The sequence below is a fragment of the Pteropus vampyrus genome, unplaced genomic scaffold (genome assembly GCF_000151845.1).
Source record: "Pteropus vampyrus isolate Shadow unplaced genomic scaffold, Pvam_2.0 Scaffold50, whole genome shotgun sequence".
NCBI lineage: Eukaryota > Metazoa > Chordata > Mammalia > Chiroptera > Pteropodidae > Pteropus > Pteropus vampyrus.
The window spans coordinates 7,100,339-7,122,387 of record NW_011888831.1 but is presented as its reverse complement, the minus strand read 5'-3'; the positions used below and the strand labels follow the sequence as shown (position 1 = coordinate 7,122,387).

At 47.9% G+C, this 22,049-nt stretch overlaps 2 protein-coding genes across 4 annotated transcripts; both read right to left on the bottom strand.

Moving 5' to 3' along the window:
* Positions 1–2,660: 2,660 nt before the first annotated feature.
* Positions 2,661–8,446, bottom strand: UNC119 (unc-119 lipid binding chaperone). The gene is made up of 5 exons (XM_011359975.2): positions 8,166–8,446; positions 4,603–4,716; positions 3,978–4,080; positions 3,642–3,814; positions 2,661–3,377 (listed from the first exon to the last, which is right to left on the bottom strand). The coding sequence occupies exons 1-5, from the start codon at positions 8,383–8,385 to the stop codon at positions 3,265–3,267; spliced, it is 723 nt and encodes a 240-aa protein (XP_011358277.1). The 5' UTR covers positions 8,386–8,446; the 3' UTR covers positions 2,661–3,264.
* An 832-nt stretch (positions 8,447–9,278) lies between these two features.
* PIGS (phosphatidylinositol glycan anchor biosynthesis class S) lies at positions 9,279–21,143 on the bottom strand. Of its 3 annotated transcripts, none has more exons than XM_011359974.2 (12): positions 21,075–21,136; positions 20,663–20,802; positions 20,466–20,577; positions 16,907–16,996; positions 16,534–16,625; positions 15,157–15,364; positions 14,755–14,897; positions 13,877–13,991; positions 12,372–12,517; positions 11,714–11,814; positions 10,723–10,933; positions 9,279–10,360 (listed from the first exon to the last, which is right to left on the bottom strand). In XM_011359974.2, exons 1-12 carry the CDS (start codon positions 21,106–21,108, stop codon positions 10,085–10,087), a joined length of 1,668 nt encoding a protein of 555 aa, XP_011358276.1. In that variant the 5' UTR covers positions 21,109–21,136; the 3' UTR covers positions 9,279–10,084. The 3 variants fall into 3 exon arrangements, with proteins under 3 accessions (XP_011358276.1, XP_011358275.1, XP_023386350.1); XM_011359973.2 differs by lacking the exon at positions 21,075–21,136 and adding an exon at positions 20,934–21,060; XM_023530582.1 differs by lacking the exon at positions 20,663–20,802 and having other exon boundaries at positions 21,075–21,143.
* Between the last annotated feature and the right edge of the window lie 906 nt (positions 21,144–22,049).

Below are 22,049 nucleotides of genomic sequence, written 5' to 3'. Positions count from 1 at the left end.
TGACACAAGGCAAAAATCAAGGCAAAAATATCTGACTTCAGAGAGACAGAATCTGAGGCCCAGATCCAGCAAATCCAGATCAACTTTCAAGTCCAACAGCTCATTATGATCAGAGCCAGGACTAGCCCCACCCTACCCTGTCTTCTTCCTCCTTCTACTGCCCAGGGAGCCCCTAGGTTCTTAGGGAAAGTGCCAGGAACCAAATGCAGCAAGTTGTGCTATTAGCAGCAGGACCAGTGCCAGAGACATGAAGACTTAAAAGGAGGCAGGGGGCCAAGGGACACAGGCCCCTCTATGTGAGTACCAACCTGGTACCTGCTCCAGGGGATGAGGACGTCAGAACAGGGAACCTACTTTCCCCCTTTTCCCCTACCCGCCCCGCCCCCACCCCCACCCCCACACCCCGTCTCCACTGTCTGAAGGTAGAAATGCAGCAGGCCCAATTGAGAAACTCTACCCAGGAAGCACAGTGAGGACTGTTATCAGGTGGTTGGGAGGGTCCCCTTCCTGACACTTGTGTAGTCCTAAAAGTCCCTCTTGTTCACTATAAACACCTCCTCCAATTCTAAATACTTCTATACAGCCTCATCTGTAAACCAACCCCAACACACACACTTCATGCCCCTTCCTCACCAGTGTGATAATTCCTGACCACTTGCTTCTTGGCGAAATTCTTTCTTCTCTTAGCTTTGACATAGCCTGCTCTAAAGCAGGCTGCTGTGCCCACCTCTCTGACTGCTCCTCCTGTCTCTATCACTGGTTCCTCTCCCACCACCTTGCTCTCAAAACCTCCCTGGCCTTCCCTAGGGTTAGACGCTTTCATTCAGTGACCTTCAGTTAGGAGTGTGGACCATTAGCACTGAGTGTCCCATTAATTGGAAGACATGTGGCATTTCTGCACCCTGTTCACTAAACACCAGTAGTGACAGTTGGGGATCCCATAATCTCAGTCACCATCACAGTTTTAGCAACCACTTTGTGACCAATGACCTTCAGGCATCACCATCTCCAGCCCCCACCTCTTCCTGGTCTCAGTATCCAAATTTCCTGTGTCCTCCTGCTCACCTCCTCCAGGATATCTGTACCACACCATAGCAGGTCCCTGCTTGAACTTATCATCTCCCTGATCCAACCTGGGTTCCCAAGCACAGTAATAACATCCCTCCCCACTCAACACTTGGGTCACAAACCAGGGATTCAGCCGTCATTCCTCCTTGCCTCCAGGCTCCTCATCCAATTAGTCACCAGTCCTGGAGATTTCACCTCTTAAAAATCTCAACTTCATCTATTTCTGTCTCCATGGATATTGACCTAATTCAGGTTGCCTTCATCTCTTACCCAAATTCCTGCAACACCCTCCTCAGCGTCCCTCTGCCTCGAGTATGATAGTGCATGGACCCTGGAGTCAGACTGCCTGGATTCCAATCCTGACACTGCCACTTAATACCGGCAACATGGGCAAGGCAAACTAACCTCTCTGGGCCTGCATTTTGCAGTGAGCATAACAGTAGTGCCTTCCTAGAAATGATTGTGAGCATTCTGTTAACACATATAAAGCACCCAGCGTGGGCCCAGCACTCAACGTATATTAGCTCTTATTATTAATGTCTCTTTTTCTAATCCACTCTTCACTCAGCAGCCACAGATGTGACCAGGTCATCCTCCTCAGTGGCCTCCCCATCCTCCTCAGGAAAAGCCCCAACACCTGAATAAGACTCCACAGATCTGTCTTCCTTTCATATCATAAATATTCACTCTCTTGAACACACCTGACATCTTGCCTCCAATCCTTTGCTTTATGCTGTTCCCTGTCCCTAAATGCTCTCTCCCCCATCTCTGTCAGTCATCCTGCGTTCTCAAGCACCTGTTCCATCGCTGCCTCCTCCGAGAATCCTCCCCAGAACCCTTCAAGCAGGTGACTCTTGCTCCTATATATGTCCAGTCCATCTTATCCTGGGGGCAAGTATTTGTTCCCGTCTCGCTCACTTTAGAATTCTGAGTTCAGCCCAGGTCCTGGCTCCCAGCAAGGGCTCCACAGAAGCCAGCTGAATTGCACTTAGATTTAACTCTTCAGCCCAGAGAGGCCTGGTACCAGGTGTATCCAAATTAGTGCCTAGAACAGTAGTGTGAGGTAAGCTCACCACCCACTTCAGTTCCTGAATTTCCTCCATTAAGGAAATGAAGAACTCCTCTGGGTCTGCGATAGGGCTGGGGGCAGTGTTATATGGAGGGCGGCCAGGCCAGGGGGATCCCCAAGGCAGCTGAGAGCAAGAGGGCTCCAGGCCTTAGCCATAGCCCTGTCCACCTTCTCTCTCTGATGAGGGCTAAAAGCACAACCTGGTGGTCCTAGTGGTCTCAGGGGATCAGAGAAGGTAGGGTAGAGAACAAAACCACATTATCATACCTTCCCTTTCACTGTGGAGTTGGGGTCCTCGTCCCAGCCCTATTCTGTCAGGGTTGGCTACAACTTTGGACCAAAGCTTCCCCTTCTCAGGGTCTGGGTCTCCTTTACAAAGGGAAAAACCCTTTCCAGCTGCAACATGTACTAAATGCTGACTCTAGGTGGCCAAGAGGATCAGGAAACAAGAGAACTTGGGGACCATATTATTGCCTGCTCCCTCCTCCTCCCCAACACACACACATGCTGGCCCACAACCAGAGAACAGAAAAGGAGAAAGAGTTTATTGAAAACTATGTACAGTTGGTCCATCCCCTACCACAGGTGGCAATCTGGGCTGGTCTCTCCCATACCTCAGGCAGTATCTTGGTCCCTGATGGTGGAAGCTAGGGCTGAGGTGAGGCCCCAGACTCCCTTGGGAAGCTTGGCAGCCAGAACCCACCACTGATCTTCATCTGTGAATTTACAAATCTAAATGGCCTGTCGGTGGTGGGCAGGGGACAAGGAATGGGTCCATGCCCCAACCTAATCGAAGCCTGGGTAGGGGAACGCTATTCTGAAACTTGGGCTCAAGAGGTCCAGCTAGGCTGTCCGGAAGTCCTGGCTACTCTTCTCACAGGAGGCCTTCCTGGACACGGACGCAAAGAGCCCCACTACCACCCTACCCCACCCCATGTGCCAGGCCAGTCTGCCATGAGCTTCATGACAGACTGGGGATATTAGGCACCCTCCCTCCCAACACTGACTCAGGGTCCAGGGCTCCTGGAACACTCCCCAGGCAGAAGACCTGGGGTTGAGAGATAAGTGTTGGGGAAGTCACAGTTTAGGGCCCAGGACCCTCCTAAGGTAGGGGGCAGTTTGGGGAGTCAGGGTGTCCCACTGTAGGAATAATCTGCTTTGTTGTGCATCACCAGCCGGTCATCCACGAAGTAGAAGCTGTCAGACTGTGTCTCATATGGGTGACGAATCATCTCGTTGACTGCAAAAGAGGCCCAGCCAGTTGGGGCAAAGGTCAGGAGCCTGAGCCAGGCCACTGCAGGGCCTTCAGGACTATGGGACAGGGACAAGCTGAAAAACCTCAAAGAGTTCCCCCAGTCTCTTTGAGACCAAGTTTCCCTATAGGTGACATGAGAATGGTGGCCAGACACAAGAGACCCAGGGTGAGAAGAAAGGGAGTCAGACCCACACTCCCCCCAGCTTGGTGCCTCTGAGTCCCCTCGCCCACAGGACCCTGCCCACTCACTCAGCTCCTCAGAGAGAGGGGGGAAGTCATAGATGTGCTCGCAGGTGTTCTTGCTGCTCGGGATGCAGAAGCCAAAGTGGAAGTCAAAGCTTTTGAGCAGCTGGTTGCGGAAGTAGTGCCTCTCGATCATGCGGAAGTTGTTGACAGGTTTGTCTCCCACTGTGAACTCCACCCTGAATGAAAGAAGGGGCCAGGGCTGAGCTCGGCCTTGAAGTCAACTAGCCAACCAAGCTCAGGATAGAGTGCTCCTAAGAGAGGCTCAGTAAGAACTCAGGAAGGGCTCACTCCCACCCTCACCCTCACCCCCAGCCCTCGCCCCCTGGCCCAGTAACTCACGTGGCTCCCACCTGCCTCAGGCGGAGGAAGGCAGGCGTGAACTGGTAGCGGACAAAGCGCCCAGCATTGGGGTCCAGGTCCCGCCGGTTGATGGGCAACCGCTCTGTAATGCACCCCATCTGGGGCTCAGTGGGCTTCAGACTGGGGCCCATGTCCACCCAGTATTTCACCCCAGGGGCCCCATCTCTCAGAATTTTTTAAAACCCCCAGGAGATTCTGATGCACATTGAGGGTTCAGATCTTTAGCCAATTAGTTCCACCTGGGGGCTCTAGGTGGAACTCTAGGTCAGCAGGTCAAAAGTTTCAAATGAGGTTCTCAGAGCCACAGGAGACACAGAGGCCTGGGGTCTCTGGGACTGCAGTTCCCAGGGAGGCCTGCAGAGGGCAGACTGGCAGTAACTGAAAGGACAGGACTATGCTAAAATGTCCAAGCCCAGAAACAGATGGGAAGGAAAAAAAGAGATTCAGCCCCAGGCAGAGGTCCCCCACCCTGTTTGGCGACTCCTGGGCATACTGGGGTCCAAACCCCAGCTCTGCTCTGACTCTTCTGAGGCCTGAGGAGTCCCTGGGCAGCCTACTTCACATCTCTCGCCCACCTCCCTCAATGGCCCATGCAGCCACTCACCTGAGGCTGGAGGCTTTTTGATTTCAAAGAGAACAGTGCCTGAATCCATGTCCCGAATCTTGAACCTGACGAAGTCGATCTTGTAGATATTCTCCTCAGGGGAGCAGAGGTAGTCTAGGGGAGACAGGTGGCTGCTGCCAGCTCAGCTTTTGTGGGACCCTGGACTAGCTACTACTTTCTCTGATCCCTAAGGTTACTGCCTTCCAGAAAAAGGATTGAGCCTCTGCCCTGGGGGAACCCCCACAATGTGGGGGAGACATAGCTCTGTCATTGGAATCTAATGGGGGAACAAAAAGTTCCACTTAGTGGCCTCTTGGATCAGGGAGGGGCAGAGTTGAGAAGGGCAGAGAACAAAGCCACCTCCCCCACATTTTCCCTCCTATCCTGGAGTTGAGAGCCCTTAGTATAACTTCTGCTTTGCCAAGGCTGGCTTGTTGACTTTGTGCCAAATAGGTCTGCAATCTACTTGGGAGCTCCCAGTATGAGAGAAGATAGAGTCCCATATTTGGGAACTTCACTCTAAAAAGGGGGTGACACAACTCAGCCTCAGTAGAGACACAGCTCTTCTCTGAAGGATACCCCCACCCCCACCATATAGCTGCCCCTGGCACTACATCAAGGTATGTTAGACAAGGACTTTCCCTGACCTGGGTATTGCTGGGGCACGTGAACAACGCCTTCTCTGTTCCTTCACCAGTCACCTCCTCATAAGCAGCTTATACAAGCCCAGCTCCCTTAAGCAGCTTAGCCAAAGCTCTGCTGACTCAAGCCCAGAGCCTGGACTATTGGGGGAAGGGGGCCACTTTGCTCCCATTCCCTGTTGATCTCCAAATGGGAGGAAGTCTTAGCAAACAGAGGGAACCCCTTCAAAGGTCACATACCCAGCTATGGCTCTGAGCCACTCCCAGAGTGGGGAGGACAGGAAGAGGGTGTGGCAGGTGCAGCAGGGGGTGTGCATGAGGATAAGGGGAGTCCTCAATGCCCAGAAGAAGAACCAGGAACAGTGGCTGACCCTTTCTGATGAAGGTCAAGAATACCAGGGCCTGATTCAACCCTCACTGCTTTTGTAGCAGCAACTGCAAGTTCTCAGGGAGGCCCTGACAATAAATAGGAGGAGCAAAGAGGTGCAGTGAGGGGCTCTGGTGCTGTTGGCCTGAACAGCATGACTTCCTCCCCAGAGAGGCCCGGAAATCACCCTCCAGGCCCCTGGGCCACCTCCTATTCCTCTGGGGCAGGAAGAGGAAGTAAATGTAAAGTCATTCTCTCTTCCCCAAGCCTAGGGCAGCCCCCTCCATGAAGCTCTCCTGGTAGCCACCTGGCACCCTAGGGTCTAGTAGGGACTACACAGGGCTTGGGAAGGGGCTGTCCACCGCAGCCTATGGTGGGGAGAAGTCAGGAGGAAAGGAAGTGGGCAGTACCTACCTCGCCCTGAACATACCTTACTTTCACTGAAAGTAAGCACTAGACCAAAGAGGTAGAAAGAAGATGCAGTGCACAGGGAGAGGAAGTAGCAGAACTGGGAGCAGGATCTCAGCTTCCTGGAAAGCTCCCTCGTCCCCCATTCTCCAACTTTTTGAGCTTGTTTTCTCATTTGGGAACAACTTCTTGCAGTCTAACCTCACTCAGCCTCTTCTACTGCAAACTCAACCTATCAACCTCTTTATCCTTAGAGGAAATGAGGAATGGGGGATGTCAATGGCTCGGAACACCATAGCCACTACCTCCCTTCTGTCAGGGAAAGACGAGGCCTGGGACCCAGGGTAAGGCCAGAGTAGGGGCAAAGTGGCCTAGGGCTCAGAATACAACTGCTCCCTTCCCCTCAGCCACAAATAGCTTCCTAAGCTGGATTCAGGGCCCAGTAATCCGGGAGGAGCAAACCTCAGACCTATGTGATTAGGGTCAGAAGAGACCAGGAGGTACCAGTGTGGAAAGCCCTGGCATCCTGTTCTCAATTTCTACAAAGGAAAGGGCTCCCATGAAGCCCCTTTCTCTGTTCATCCCCCAGATGACCCATCTCTAAAGGCTATGAATTTCCTCCACATAAGGAGATAAATGGTGGTATGTGGGCTGGAATGCAGCCCCCCCACCGCCACACTCCCATAGTTGCAAAATAAACTCTAAAGTTACCTAGGACCTGGACAGGTCAGCCTGACCTCCAGACATCCTTTAAGGAAGTTCTGCTCCAGAGCTAACCTGAATCCTAAATGCTATTGCCAACTAGTACCAACATCAAAATGGTTCAAGCCCCCTCCATCTACCAGTATCTGCTTGGGCAAGGGCAGCTCAACACTCTGGGGGCCCAGCCAAGAATAGCTGCTTCCTGGCTCAAAGAAGAGGGAGAAGCTGGTCCCCCAGGGACCCAGATGTACAGATGTACAGGCCTAGACCTGCCATCATGGTCCCTTCCACAGGTCTGTCTGGCAGCCCTGGGCTCTGCTGCTCTTGAAGCTCCAGAGCTCAGGTCTACTCCAGCACCTTTAGCTCCACTCCCAACAGAGAGACCTCAAGAGTTGCTCTCACAGAAGGAGCCAGGGCAGGGTTACTGTTGAATGAGGCCAAGGTGGAAGGCCACTGACTCTCTAAACGTCTTGTTTTTTGAGGCTTAGCCACCACCTCTGCCGAGACTTTCTAGTCCTTGTTCTCTGACTTTGATGACCCCCTCTCCTGCCCCGAATACCCAGGCAGCAGCCATGAGCAGTGTGTGAGAACTTTGGGAGTACTCATAAAAGAGCCCTATTTACAGAACATGCACAGCATACCAGGCACTGTGCAAAATCAGAGAATTTATTTTCACAATAGCCCTATAAGGTAGGTGTCATTATCTCCATTTTACACATGAACATGCTCAGAGAAGTGAAGTCACTTGCCCAAGGTCACTCAGCTAATTACATGGCAAAGCTAGGACTTCAACCTAGGCAGTCCAGCTCAGAAACTGAACCACAGTGGAGACCTCTAGGCTTCCAGGAAGAGGACAGGCCCTAGCCCGGGCTAAGGGAGGCATTAATCCACTCCCCTGAGATGGCCCAGCGCTAACCCAATGAAGCTTCCTGCTCCCTGCTCAAGTCCCTTCCTGGGGAGGACAGCCCCAGACTTCCTGGGGGATCCAAGGTGAGGGCATAAAAGTCAGGGTGACCTAAGGGTCTTCATTGCACCTAAGTAACTCAGCCTCCCCTTAGCCTCCAAGGTGGGGCCTGAAGACAGATTGCACTCAGCCCTCCTCATTATTGCAGAGAAAGACCTCAAAGGGCTCTGAAAACTCCATAGGGAAACGGTCACAGTTGCAGCTGCTGCCCACCTCCACCACGAGAAAGAGGGATAGATTCCTTAAAAAGGAGTGGGGTGGAAATAAATCTCTTAAGGGAGAGGAGAGGACACAGGAGATCAGGGGAAGGAGGACATGGAGCCCTCAAGCTTGGAGGAAAAAGGGCAAGGGAAATAGACGAGGGGGTGCCCGGTGGGGGAGGGGAGCCGGGGGAGGGCGGGAAAGGGGGCGGGGGCCGGGGCTTCGCGCACCACGAGGGCCCAGTCCCTCCCGCGGGCGGCGCTTCCTCGCCGGTGCTCACCGCCGGTGATCCGCTGCAGCCCCAGCACGTCCTCGGGCCCGATCGGCTGCTTCCTCTGCAATGGCCCCAGCCTGGGCCCCGGGCCTGCCTCCAGTTCCGACTCGGACCCAGACTCGGATTCCGCCTGCGGGTCCAGCTTGGGCTCCACGCTCTGGCCCGAGGCCCCTGGAGCGGGCTCCGCCCCTGTTCCAGCCCCGCCGCCACCCTTCTTCACCTTCATGGCCTCACCCGGCCGCGGCTCGCTTGCTGCCGCCGCGGTTGCCAGCTCCGGCTGGAGCGGAGAAGGGGGAGCGTCCGCAGCCCCCCCCCCGGCCGCGGCCTCAGGTACCGCCCCGCCCCGCCCCTGGCCCCGCCCCCCGCCAGCCCACCCCTGCTGAAAGGCCGTGAGCCGGCAGACCTGGGATACTCAAGAAAAAAGCAGGGCGGGAGCTCGCCCTGGGCTTCATTCATTTTTTTCAAGGAGTCCTGGCTACCTCTCCTATCCTCCGGCTATTCTGCCCCTCCCTCTGTCTCTCAAGTGAGTTCCCACCTCAGGGTGTTTGCCTGGGATGCTCTTCCCTCAGGTGGCCTCTTCTTGTACTTCTGGTCTCAGCTCAAAGGTCATCTGCTTAAACGCCCTCCCTTGCACCCAGTCTACAGTACTATCTGATCAGTCTGCTTTTCTTCCTAGCGCATCATCCAATGTTAGTTTTATTCGTTCACTGACTCTTCCCCCTAAAAGATCAGTTCTGGGAAAGCAGGGATCTTGTCTTTGTTCTCTATAATACCCTAGCACCTAGCACAGTGACCGTTGCAGCCCGTACTCAATATATTATTCTTCTGAATTTATGAATGAGTTAATATCTGAGGTCTTACACTGGTGCAAGCTATTCTCTCCTAGACCTCCTGCTAAAAAGCAGAAGTAGATGTTAACAGCCTTGTTGGGCAAAAAAGGACATGCTGAAGACAACAGCCTAGGTGACTAAGCCACCACAGGGCCCTCCAGGATAGAGCGGCAGGAAGGACATATGTCCAGGTGGAAGCAAGGTGGACCTATGAGCCCAGTAGGACAGACACTAGGAAACCATTATTTACACAGGAATAAAGGAAAAAAACCAAAATATATACTCATACTGCAGATCATACCAATTCACATTCAATGTTTATTGAGAGCCTAGACTGTACCAGACGCTTTCAAAAGCTTATCACATTTAATCCTCACAACCACTTCATAAGGAAGGATATCATTAGTGCTAATTTAACAATTGAAAAACTCAGGCTCAGAGAGATTACATGGCCTATTCAAAGCTCCCAGATGACAAGTGCAGAAGCAAGCCTTTGAATTCAAGCATGTTGGATTCCAAGTCTGGAACTTTCTCCACTGTACCACACCGCCTCTATGAAAGGATGAAGGGAACTTCTGCCATATGCAAGGCATCTGGCTGTACCCAACAGGTATAGCTAGCCAGGAGGGAAGGGAGTAAGGGATAAGGCCCCAGGGTGGACCTGTGCCTGGCCTCTTCCATGAGAGCCATGCCAGTTTTCTCTCTGAGAGGTTAGAGGGAAGTATGTGGAGGGAAGGAGGCTAGAAACCTAGGGCTTTCCCCTAATGCTCCCTCTCAATGCAAGAGAACTGTGAGGAACAGGGCAGAACACGAGCTGCCCCTGACCCAGAGGGAGAAAGGAATGGGCCTCCAAGTTCAAGCCAGATAAGGAGACCCAGATGATACATCTTTTAAGGATGGGGGCCGGGTGACCTGAGCCAGAGGAATGGGAAGGGAAGGAAAGATGAGCCCATCTTGGAGTGTTACACTTTGGTTGCTAGAGAGGCAACAGAGGAGGCTGGAGTCATTCATGGCAGGCTCCATTTACGTGCCCCTCAATCTAACACCTCCTACCCAGGCCAAAAAAAAAGGCTTCCTACTGAGATGCTGCCCTGCTCAGTCAATCTTCTCAGGCTTTTTCCAGGACTTGCGGGTCTCTAGGAAGATCTTGACCAAAGACAGGAGAATAGGCACAGCCATAGGCAGGAAGAGTGGGATATAGATGGCAAACTTCTGGTCATCAGGGAAATAGAGGAGATGGAGGAGCGAGGGATCAAAAAAGGCACGCTCCGAGGACATCACAGCTTCCTGGCTGGCAACGAAGGCAGAGGCCAGGTGTCCAGAAGCCAACTCCTCCGCCGCCTTCTGGACTGCAGCTACAGCCCTGTACACCTAGGAGGGGGCCAGGGGGACTACCGATTAGTCCTAAGCACTGGTAAAGGGGGTAGGGTGATTGGTTTACTGTGTCTTCTGTCTACCAGAAGACAGGTTGCCTGAAGTTCGCCCAGGATATATGGAAACCAGTATAAAAGGGCTATGGTGTATTTTCTTAGTGCCTGCATAAAACCTCAACCCCCTAACCCCTCTGGACTCCTGCCAGGGGGCTGGCACTGCCCTCTAGAGGAAGCCTGGGGCATTCAAAGCTGACATGCCCCTATATTCCCTGGACCTCAATGGGCTTTAGTTTCACCACGCCCTGGCCCTTGCTGGCCATTCCAGTCCTGGGCCACAGAATCCATCCCCTGTCCACTTACCTCAGATGCCACATCGTCCTTGATGACAATGTTACTGATCTTGCCCAGAAGCTGGGCTAAGGAAGTGAGAGTGGTGGTGGCTGTGGCCAGGTTCTCCACTGACCGAGCCCAGAGCAGCCGGTCTAGCTCCCAGGTCATTAGCCCTTCACCCTTAGGCCCTGAAAACAGGCATTTTGGAGGCACTTGGGGCTGAGGAATCCCAAAGAGCAGTCTGTAGGAAGAGTAAAGTAAGGTCAAAGGGGCTGAGACTAGGAGATGAAAGAAGATGGCTAAGATTCCTAGCATAACTACTAAGATTTTCAATCTTACTTAGACCCACAGGGGTTATAGAGAAGTGCCTCAGGGTCTTGGAGGGTGAGTGGCAACACTAAGCAATCCAGTGTCCAAGCCCTGCTTTAATCAGTGTTTTAGATTTTACTTGTTTCTGTTATTGGACTTCCGAAATCTTGTTTGACAAAAGATATTGTTTGACAAAATATTTTTGATAACACCAACTTAGTTTAATCCCCTCACGCTGTCTACCCTCTCTTTGGACAAGTAAGGCCACTGAGCCTTAGTTAATGGATGATCCAGGACCATCTCTGACAAGACATGCATGCTGTGCCTCTCTAATCCTACACCCACGCAGACACTGCTAATCAATGAGAATCCTCTTTCCTGATGAGCTCAGATACATCCTTTCAATCTGTAACATAAGGCATCAGGCAGCCGCCATTAATATTAGTTGGCACAAGAATTAACAACTGTTTTCTTAAGCACCCCAATCACACCTCATAGACCTGACATGAATGAATCTATTTTTCTTAAAACAGTTTTTGTCAGCAACTAGTTCTTCTTAAGAGAAGGACGAAGTGATTCTTAGAAACCTTTCTCGGTTTCCTACAGCTCTGGGCTAGGTATCCCTGCCTGGTTACATTTCATTCCAATCAGCTCAGGAGATTATGGTCAGAGTCATGGGCCATGACCCCAAGTGGATCACCCAGGAGCTCACCTCAACTGAGCCAGGAACACTTCCATCACCCGCACCATGTCTACCTCAACTCTCACCGGCAGCTCCGAGTTATTGTAGGCTCTGGGGTCCACATTGTATACCTGCAAGAGGAAATGAGGTTGCCTCAACATCACACCAGGACCATGCACCGCTCTGCCCTAGACACTCTGGAGGCTATGAGAGAAAAGGAAGACATATTCTGTGCCCCTTAGAAATTATAACCCCGAACATATAGCTAATATTTTTGAACACCTATTAGGAGCTTTCCATAAATTATTTCCATTTCCCCCTCAAAAGTCCTGTCAAAGAGACTTCTGATCCCATTTTAGAGTTCCTACCCTTGAGAAACTCCCAGTCTAACAAGAGAGACAAAGTTTTCAGCCTTGCAAGATTCCCACAAATAAGGCCAAGATCTAAGATGTACACAGAAGAGTCCTCAGTAAGTGCAAACACTTTAACGCAAAAGGGTCATATTATAGACAATACTGAAGAAGAAGCAGTGGGGCTGGCGGGGGGGGTGGGACACAGTACCCTCACCTCCCCAGTGTCTGCCCCTCCCACCGGCTGAGCCATGGAGGACACCAGAGGAACAACAGAAGAACAGTTTCAGAGAATATCTGTCTGTCTCTGAAGCTTGAACTCATAGTATGGCCATTACCATAATGCCACCCCAGCGGGGACTGTGGAAGGCGTTGGTGGCCACTGGAACGCCATCCTTGTCCTGTATGTACAGAGGGGAGTGGGCAAGCTCAGGTACATAGAGTAGGAAGTTGAGCACAGGGTAAAGGGAGGCAGCGCTGGATCCTGTGGTACAAAGAGAAGGGGAGTCAGAAAACCAAAAACATACTGGATCTAGATCTTAGTTCCCGGTCAGCCTCGAGCTTACTGGTCACTCACTCTGGGCCTCATTTTCTCCAAAGATAATCACTAGGATATCCTCCAGTCCTGGGTTTCTGTGGCAAAGAACTTCTGAACATCCTCCTAAGATGTACCACATACATGAAGTGCCGTCCTTAGCCCTCAAATGCCCCTGGAATATCCCCTCCTCTAATGGGCCTCCCTTAACTGTCTAAGTCAGCTCTCTTGGCCGCTGCCACATTGCACCTACATTACTATAACTCGTTTTATGTACAAATACAGATGTGACCTCATGTCAGTTCCCTGTTTAGTATCCTTCAATGGCTAGCCATTCCTACCAGGTTAAAGTTCAAACTCCTTAACATGGTCCTTTATGGTCTGGTGCCTGCCCGCCTTGTCAACATCAGCTTGGTCACCCTCTCACAATTCAGCCGCACTAACCTCTGAGCTTTCTAAAAGTTGACATGCTCTTACTCTTTTACATCTAAGCTCATAATTCCCTTATGTGAAATGCCCTTCTACCCCTGTACTCAGCACTATCATAAAGCAGTCCCTCAGACTTTGTTTGCTGAATGAAGAAGGAAGGGAGAGAGGGAGAGATGGAGGGAGGGAGGGAGGGAGGGAGAGAGGGAGAGAGGGAGGAAGGAAAGGAGGAAGGGAGGAAGGGAGGAAGAGCGAAAGGAAAGCAGGGAAGGAGGGAGGAAGGGAGAAAGGGAGAAAGGGAGGAAGGGAGGGAGGAAGGGAGGGAGGAAGGGAGGGAGGAGGAATTTGCCAAGGCCCCATGTGCTGCCCCTCCCATACCCCTTGGTCCACTCTGGCCTAGCCCTGATGTCTTAAATTCTACAACTAGTGATACACTCATTTTGATTTGCCTGTATTGCAGTTCTTGTTCACATCTACTCTTCCTAAGTACCACCCCAAAAATGAAAAACTGGAATCCTAGCATCGAGGTTCCTCAACCTCAATCAGCAAAACTGCCAATTCAAATTCTGCCTTCATATACGTTTGTTATCTTTCCTACCTGTGTGACCATATCTTTCCTGAACGGTTTGCAAAGAGGAAGACACAGTCTATCCATTAGTTTATAAAAAGTGCTGGGAAACATATTTAATAAATGCTTTTGGATATAATGGTGTGGAGATGTAGATATCAACAGAGTATCATGAAAAAGGAGCCTAGATGCCCAACACTTCCTCGATGCCCAACCTGGGAACCATCACTATATATAACCCATCTCCAACCCCAGGCTGAGCCTTCAGGATCCCTCCCCAGCCTGGCAGCAAGACCTTATCCTCAGTAGCTCACCCAGCCGGGACTCCACCGGATTGATGACATGGGGGAGGCTGTGTGTGGCCAAGTAGTAGCTGGAGGAAGCTGGGTCAAAGCGGGGATTTACTCCCAACACTGCGTAGTAAAGGATCTAGAGAACAAAGAGGGAAGATGTTATTTTGTTTATTGATTTATATTCCACTTTGTCCCAAAAGAATATTTGAAATGTCTTTTAAAAATATAATTATTACAACAGGGCAAAATATAAGACACAAAATCAGGGCTGAGAGAAAAATAGGTATAGGAAAAAAATAACACAGCCAAGAGTAAAGTTAAAAAACTAAATATGTTCTTTAAAAACCACATATTTTACCAGGCTTTCTAGTAGCCTAAACAAAGAGGGAAACAAAAGAGTAGCATAATTTAAAAAAAAAAAAAAAAAGAATAGCATAATTCAGTGTCCACAAGATCAAATCAAGACAGCTATTCAGAATTACTCCCACTACTAAGACCTGATAAAAATGTCTCCCACATTTTCCCTCAAAGAACATTGTATGATACAGAAAGCTACATTCTTTACATCTTTATTGTTACTACATTAACATATTTCAGGAAGTCTGTTGTTGTTATTTTTTAAATAAATTTCTTAAGGATGGCACAACTGGTGAAGATAGTTCTGGAAAGAGCCATAAGGAAGTTAGTTTTTTAACAAGCATTGACAAAATTCCCTGAGCTGGACACCACGGAGGGAAAGTAGACACCAGAATCATATACATACACAGAAAATTCCTAGCAAATCAGCAAGCTCAAAGGGCTGAAAGAACAGACCACACCTGTAAACACTAAATCTGGATGGACTTTGAAAAAGATGGTGCAGCCAGAAAAAGGAGTATTCAACTTGTTCCCAGTCTCACCTGAGAGTCCACAGAGAAGTTGCCCGCAGCACTGAGGGCATTCAGGAAAGGCTGCACATAGCGCCGGACAGCCCCCTCGATGTCCCAGTGGACGTCATGGGACTTGGGGTCTGGGTTGAGTAAACTGAAGGTGATCTCATAGCCTATGGAAACAGGAGTCAGGGGCTTCTTTGGATCATGGGCAGCCTGTATCCCTGACTGGGCTGAACTTGTTTCTCGATTGGAATGACATGGCACCAATGGGAGGATAAAACTGGGATAAGGAACACTGTATGCTTTAAGGAAAAGTGCAACCACAGAAGAAAGGAGTAAAGAGTTTGCATGCAGATTCCCCTTCTGCCCCAATGCCTCCACCTAATTCATTTCACTCTCCCTTCCCATAGCAAAGCCCAGTCACCCTACCCAAGCTGGACTTCAGAGGCCGCCTCTTATCAGAGCTCCACTTGTCCTCTGGAAGGTGGTCAGCCAGGGCTGCAGCAAGTACATCCTCAGTCAAAGACATGGCCTGGGCTACTTGGATTATGCGGCGGCCAATGATGTTAAAGGCCTCCCGGTGCATTATTCCCCTCACGACTGCTGTCCTCTTGGGCCCAATGTAGCTCATCATGTCCTAATGAGAAGCAAGCAAGGGATAGAAAGCCCATGGCTAGAGGGAAAAAGCAGAAGAGCACTCTGGCTCCTGTTTTTGAGAGTCCAGCCTTTTTGCCACTGACCAAAAGGCCTGCACTTCTCTTTAGATTCATAGTGAACTATTATCTCAGCACTTCTGAGCTATGGGTATATATGAGTGTTTTCATTCATATCAGTTCCCTTCTCCTTCCTAGTAGACATAGGTCCAAACAATATCTAAATCTCCACAGGCTGGAAACTAAGAGATGGCATGCTGAGCAAGAAAGGCAGAATAAACAACTGGACAGTTTGATATAAGTAAATGGCACATGGCAAAGAGGCAAGTACAGAATTTTCACAGCAGCATTATCTGTAATAATAAAAAACTGGGGGCAATCCAAATGCCCATCAGCAATAGAATAGATAAACTGCAATATGTTTATACAATAAAACATCAGACAGGATTAAAAATGAAGGAATTAGATCCAACTACACATATTATCATGGATGATTCTCTCGAACATAAATTTCAAGCAAAATGAAAGTTGCAGAACATGTATTACACCGTTTATATAAAGTTCAAAAATACATAGATTTAAATACATTGATTATCGAGATACAACGTATGTGATAAAACCTGAAAGAAAAGTAAGAAAATAATGCAAGTAAAATATGGTCGCCTTGGGCTGAAAGGGAGTGGAGTGTAACCATGGAGATGTACAAGGCTCCAGCTAGATTGCTATACTATTATAACTTGGGGCTGTGTACATAGCCGTTCATTAAAATTTTCTTTCCTCTTTTTATAAAAATATTTCATTATAAATCCATAAAGAAAATGGTGCATGGTATTACTTCCACTAAGCCTTGTGCTAATAAAGGAAAAAGGTCAATGTACTGCCCATATTACCATCACAACCCACTCAAACCAGCTTCTTTCTTTCAGCCCTACTGGTTTTTTTTCCACTTTAAACGGTCACTGGAGCTTTAACCACATACCAGTCTTGGATTTAGAAAGACTCAGAGTCAATGAAAAAATTCCTATTTGCATTCTTTAAAAAACTTATTTGGAGCATTTTCTGTAGCAAATGGAAGAAATGGGTGACAATACTACAAGAAGGAGGTGACAGAGCTGAAGGGATAAGGTGAGGCCACGGCTTCTGCTCACCCTACCTGGGGGAGAAGTGAGGAGTGTTCAGAGATCACGTACACAGTCAGGGAGCCCTCTGCTTGCTCCTGAGGCTCAGCTAACATGGTTTCTGCCTCTGAGGATAAGAGCAGGTAGTGCGCCAGGAGCAAAAACACCATTCCCTCTCCCTCTGGACCCCAGAGAGTGCATAAGCCACCCCTCCACCTCCCTCTGATGCCCTGCTGATACTCTGGTCAGGCTTGGCCCTCAGTGGCCCACGCTGAAACACAAGGTATCTCATTGACAGCTTTCCCAAAGAGACTCTGGAGTTAAAACAAGGTATGGAAACTACACATTTAGGGATCAGAAGGGAAAACAGGGCTTCATGTTAGATGGTGTGATCACCCTTTCTGGTACCTTGCATACTATCCAATGAGAGGGCCTCTTCCTCATGGTCCAAAGCCCTTCGATAGGCCTTCTGGAATCGGCATTTAATTTTCATTTTGTCTGAGAAGAAAAGAAAGCAGCAGGATGGGAAAAACAAGTGTCAGACCTCTGTCCACTTTCCTAGCCCTAACACTGTCCAACGTCTGAAGATACCAAGATGATTATTTGCAGAGAAATACCATAAAGCTACAGCCAATTCTAATGCTTTCTGCATGGATGATACCAAACAATGTTCTACCTCTTCCACCTGCCCAGCTCATGCCTCTGCCTATATACACACTACATTCAACCTGAAGGACTCTTCCACAGGAAAATTTATTATAATATTCATTACATGAGTAGGTGAAAGGAGAAAAACCACATAAGTACTCAAAAATAATCCAATTCAATGAACGTTCTTGGTAAAAACAAGATGCATACTTCAAAACAAAACACTAAATAAATTCCATTAAAATTAGTAATAAAACAAGGATGCTTGCTAGTTCCCCTATTATTCAGTACTGTTCCTTTTGAAGTTCCTGACTAATGTAATAAGAAAGAGAAATAAAAAATGACTATTTCAAAGAAAAAGGCAAAATGGTCTTTTTGAAGTAGTCTAACTATTTTCCAAGAAAATCAGCTGAAAAACTATTAGAACTAGTAACAATTCAATCAGATGACTAGACAGGAGAATATGCAAAAAATCAATAGCTTTCTGATAATAAGAAAAGCAAGTGTTTTTTAAAATCCCAATTGCAATAACAATAAAGAACATAAAAATACCCAGGAACGAATGTACAAAACCAAAAGGAAAAAAAAAAAAAACAGGACTTTACTGAAGGACATAAAAGATTTAAATAAAATGGAAAAAGCATACAAGGCTCCTAAATGGAAAGACTAAATATTCTAAAGATGTCAATTCTCCTTAAGTTAATCTATATATATAAGGCAATCTCAAAGGGATTTTTTTCACCCCCTGTAACTTTACTAATTGAACCTAAAATTTATTGGGAAAGTTCTTTATTGAAGAATTCCAGGTCATATATGCAGAAGAAATGATACAATTTAAAAATTATCATTTTGCAACAGCTACTGAAATGGATTCCAATACCAACAGATGCTAAAACGATCAGGTGAAAGGTTGATAGTGAACTAAAATACAGAAATCAAGCTGACAAAACCTAAACTCACTGAATCATCTTTGTATCACTCAAAGTAAAACAACTAGCCATTACAAGCTTCATGATAGTGAGTATACCACACCCACCAGAAAGTATTCTTGCCGAAAAAATTGAATCTGATTTTAATCATACTCTAGATCTAACTACCAGTTTATATGAAACATGGGTAATAGAGGAATAAGTTAAATGAAACTAGGAGGAAACAATCTGCCAAATCCAGAATGTGAGATGTTCTATAAAACAAATGACCTGGTTTCTCCAACAAATCAAAAAAAAAGAAGTGTATCAGGTTGGGGTAGGGGGAGCTGATGTATAATAAAAGAGACAAAAGAGATTTAATAAAATTTAATGTGTTGATCCTCATCAGCTATAAAAAGATACCTTTGAGATAATTGGAGAAATCTTAATGTAGACTAAAATTTAGGTGGTAGTAAGGAATTATTGCTAACTTAGTCAGGTACAATTACGGTAGTAATGTTTTAAAATTAAAAAAACAAACAAACAAACAAAAAAACCTTCAATGACTTCCTTTCTCATCCAGTATAAAAGCTGTATGTGAGTTTGGCCCCCTTTTACCACTCTGGTTCTATTTCATTTCTTCTTACACTCTCCCTCATTCATCTCATTAGTCACAATGGGGTTCTTCCTGCTCTGCAAAGGCACCACCCCTGCTCCTACCTCAGGACCTTATACTTGCTTTTCTTTTGCCCTCTGCCAAAATGCTCTTGTCCCAAATATCTATACAATTTACTCTTTCATCTCTTTTATCTTTTAGGTCCCTACTCAAATGTCCTGTTTTCAAATGATGCCTTCCCTGGCAACCCTATCTAAAATGGCAATGACCTCCCCAGCCCCCCAAGAAACCTCTCTATCCTCTTGCCCTGCTCTATTTTTCTTCTGTCATCATTTAACATACATTTTACTTGTTTATCTTTCTAATTGTCTGTTCTCCTCTTTTTTGTCTGTTTTGTTCATTGCTGTATGCCTAGCAACTACATCAGCATATGACATAGGTACTCAAATATTTGTTAAATAACTGAACAACCCTACTACTATCCCTATTTAACAGATAAGAAAAACAAAGATTTAGAGAGGTAAACAACCTCACTCAAATTCACACAAATAAGTGGCAGAATCAAGGCTTTAATCCAGCTCTCTTATACCAAATTCATACTCTTAGCCACTCCACTATACCACCTCCACAGTACGTCCATGTTATTGAATACTGTGTCCCTAAATATGGAGAAATCCATGACAACTTGACAACAATCAAGGTGCAAACTAACATGTGAGGTACAATCCAATTTTTGTTTTGAGAAAGAAAAAGTATGAGCATGCACATTAGGTTGAACGTATTTTTTGTGTGTGTTACCAAGGTTAAAGAGCTAGAAAGTAAATGGCACACAGGCACTTCATGGTCTGGACTCAGCCTACATCTCCCAACACTCCCAATCTTTCGCTTCACACTGCAGAAAGATAAAACTGCTCATGGATCACCCCCTCCCTCAACATGCTGATTTACCTGGAGCAGGCTTTTACACAGGAGGCAGCATAGTTTGTTGACTAAAAGCCTGAACACTGGAATCAGTCTGGCCTGGATTTAAATCCCTGTCCCACCTCTTACTAGCTGGCTGTGTGATCTTGAATAAATTAAAATCTCTAAAGTCTGTTTTTTCATTTATAAAGTGGGGATCAAAATGTTATAAAGTGCTTCACCTAGTTTCTAGCATATAGTGGACAATAATAGCTAGCATGCTACTCCCTCCCTCTTCTCCTCATTTAACCTGAATTCCTATAGATCCTTTAAAAATCTAGCTTAGAAAAATTACATCCCTCAAAACCTTCTCTGCCCTTCTTTCCTCTCAGACAGTTAAAGGCTTTCTTAAGTGCAATCTCTGTTTCTTATATACTCCTACTATGAATTCTTTAAGTGTCTTTCTTCCCTGACTGTGAATTCCTTAAAACCATTATCGATTTCTTAGTCGTCCTCAAATTCCTGGTACCTAAGAAAAGTGCCTAACCCTCAGTTAAGTGTTTAATGTTAAATTAAATAAAACCTGTATACAAGGCCAACATAATCCCAAATCCTGTGTTCTTTCCACTACATCCCACTTCCTGTGCTATCCTCTAATGAGATTCAACTGCTTCGGATCAGGCAGCATAACTGTTTTATGAATAAAATTGCCACCTTAATGGTGAACACTGAATTTAAAGTTGCTTTTCTTCTAACTAAACACGTTGTTTCTGTTCATACAGAAAGACCTTTAAGGTTTTTAACTACCTTTATGGGACACCCACGCTCCTCCTACCCAACGCATCTCTGGACTGAGTTCAGACGCGAAAGGCAGCCTGACCCGCCAGGAACTCACATTTCAGAGGGATCTCTCTCTCATGCACCACAGTGAAAGGCAGCTTCTCCTGGTCGTCCAGTGGCACTGACTCTCGGGTAAACACAACAGTGACGGGCACCATGAGCCGGAGCTATGAGAAGGAGCATCAGGACCATCAGCTGAGTCTGTACCTTGCGGATGGGCTGTCCCCTAGCCCTCCCACATCGAGGTCTCACCTGCAGGGCATTCAGCCCACTGATCTGGGAGTAGGGCAACGAGGCCCGGTAGGTCTCTGTGGTCTTCCACCAGAGAGGCAGCCCTAGCACGATGGCCACCGCAGCGAAGAAGAGGGCAGCGCGCTTGCCTCGGACCACCTCTGCAGGTACGGAGATACCGACTGAGGCGCCAGAAGTGGGCGCGGGTGCTGACCCCACCCCCGACGCGGAGCCCCGGCAACCCGTAAGCACACTCTCAGCCCACGTTCGTAGGGATCCCTGTGAGACCGACCCGAGTCCAAGTCTGAAGGGATCCTGTCTGAAGCGACCCCCGACCCCCAGTCCGCGGGACTTCTGGCACACCATAATCTCCAGCCCTTCATTCCTCCCTCGCAATCCGCGAGTCGCAGGCCCCACCCCGCATGCCCCGCACCTAGGTCTGTAAAGGCGGCCCCGGCGGCCGCCATGCTTGCTTCCGACTGCCCTGGCCCTGGGGCGGAGCTGCACAAGCCTCCCCCAATCAGAAACTTGCAAGTTGGGGGGCGGGACCACAGCAGCGATTACGGCCAATTGCGAGCGACACTGCAGTCGCCAAGGCAGGAGGAAGCCGGCGAGTGATGGGCAGAATCCACAAGGAGCCTAACCCTCAGTACCAAAGGAGTATACCCCCTCCCAGAGGGGCGGTGGAGGTGCTGTACGGGTTTCAGCTCGCATTTTGTTGTCCGCCTCTTCCTGGTAGAACACACTCCTAGCCCCAGAAGTTAAGAGCGCAAATTCTACAGTCGTTAAATACAAATTTGGGCGGCCACGGGCAGCTCTAAGTCTCCCGTTTTCTCATCTAAACACTGGAGATATTTACTAAAATGAGATCATTCATGTAAAGAAACTGACACATGGAAAGCACTCAAATGTCACCTATCACGATCATTGTTTATTATCCCAATCATAGAGCTCCTCTTCCAGACACCCCCTCCTCAAGCCTCAAACATGGAGGCGGCAAGCTAGTAGTACCTTTTGAGAATATTTGGCTCATTCGATATTTTTTAATTCATTTCCAACTTGTAAAAATCTGAATACTTCACTCAAAATTCTTGGAAATTCACGAGCACAGACCCTGGATCCTGATCACTTGAGTTCAAATCCTGACTTTACCACTTCTCCGGAGTGATCTCGAGAAGTTAATTAACCCCTCTGGGCCTGTTTCCTCATATTAAAATAGGGATAGTAATAGTATCTACTTTACATAAAGTTGTTGTATGTTGTAGTAAATGAATTAATAAACATAAAATAATTAGACTAGGGCCTGGCAAGAGCACATAGAAAGTGCTTATAAATGTTAGCTAATGTTGTTACTATCAGGTCAGGTCGCACTGGGCCTACATTCCCATATTGCAGTCATTAGCTGGCT

Coding starts and splice junctions, on each gene's coding strand:
- PIGS (XM_011359973.2), bottom strand. CDS start 21,024: ATGAAGGGCTGGAGATTATGGTGTGCCAGAAGTCCCGCGGACTGGGGG. Junction 20,578..20,662: donor GTGGGCTGAATGCCCTGCAG/GTGAGACCTCGA, acceptor TCCTTCTCATAG/CTCCGGCTCATGGTGCCCGT. Junction 14,898..15,156: donor GCCTCTGAAGTCCAGCTTGG/GTAGGGTGACTG, acceptor CTGTTTCCATAG/GCTATGAGATCACCTTCAGT.
- UNC119 (XM_011359975.2), bottom strand. CDS start 8,385: ATGAAGGTGAAGAAGGGTGGCGGCGGGGCTGGAACAGGGGCGGAGCCC. Junction 4,717..8,165: donor GCTGCAGCGGATCACCGGCG/GTGAGCACCGGC, acceptor TGTCTCCCCTAG/ACTACCTCTGCTCCCCTGAG. Junction 4,081..4,602: donor CAAAAAGCCTCCAGCCTCAG/GTGAGTGGCTGC, acceptor GGTGCATTACAG/AGCGGTTGCCCATCAACCGG.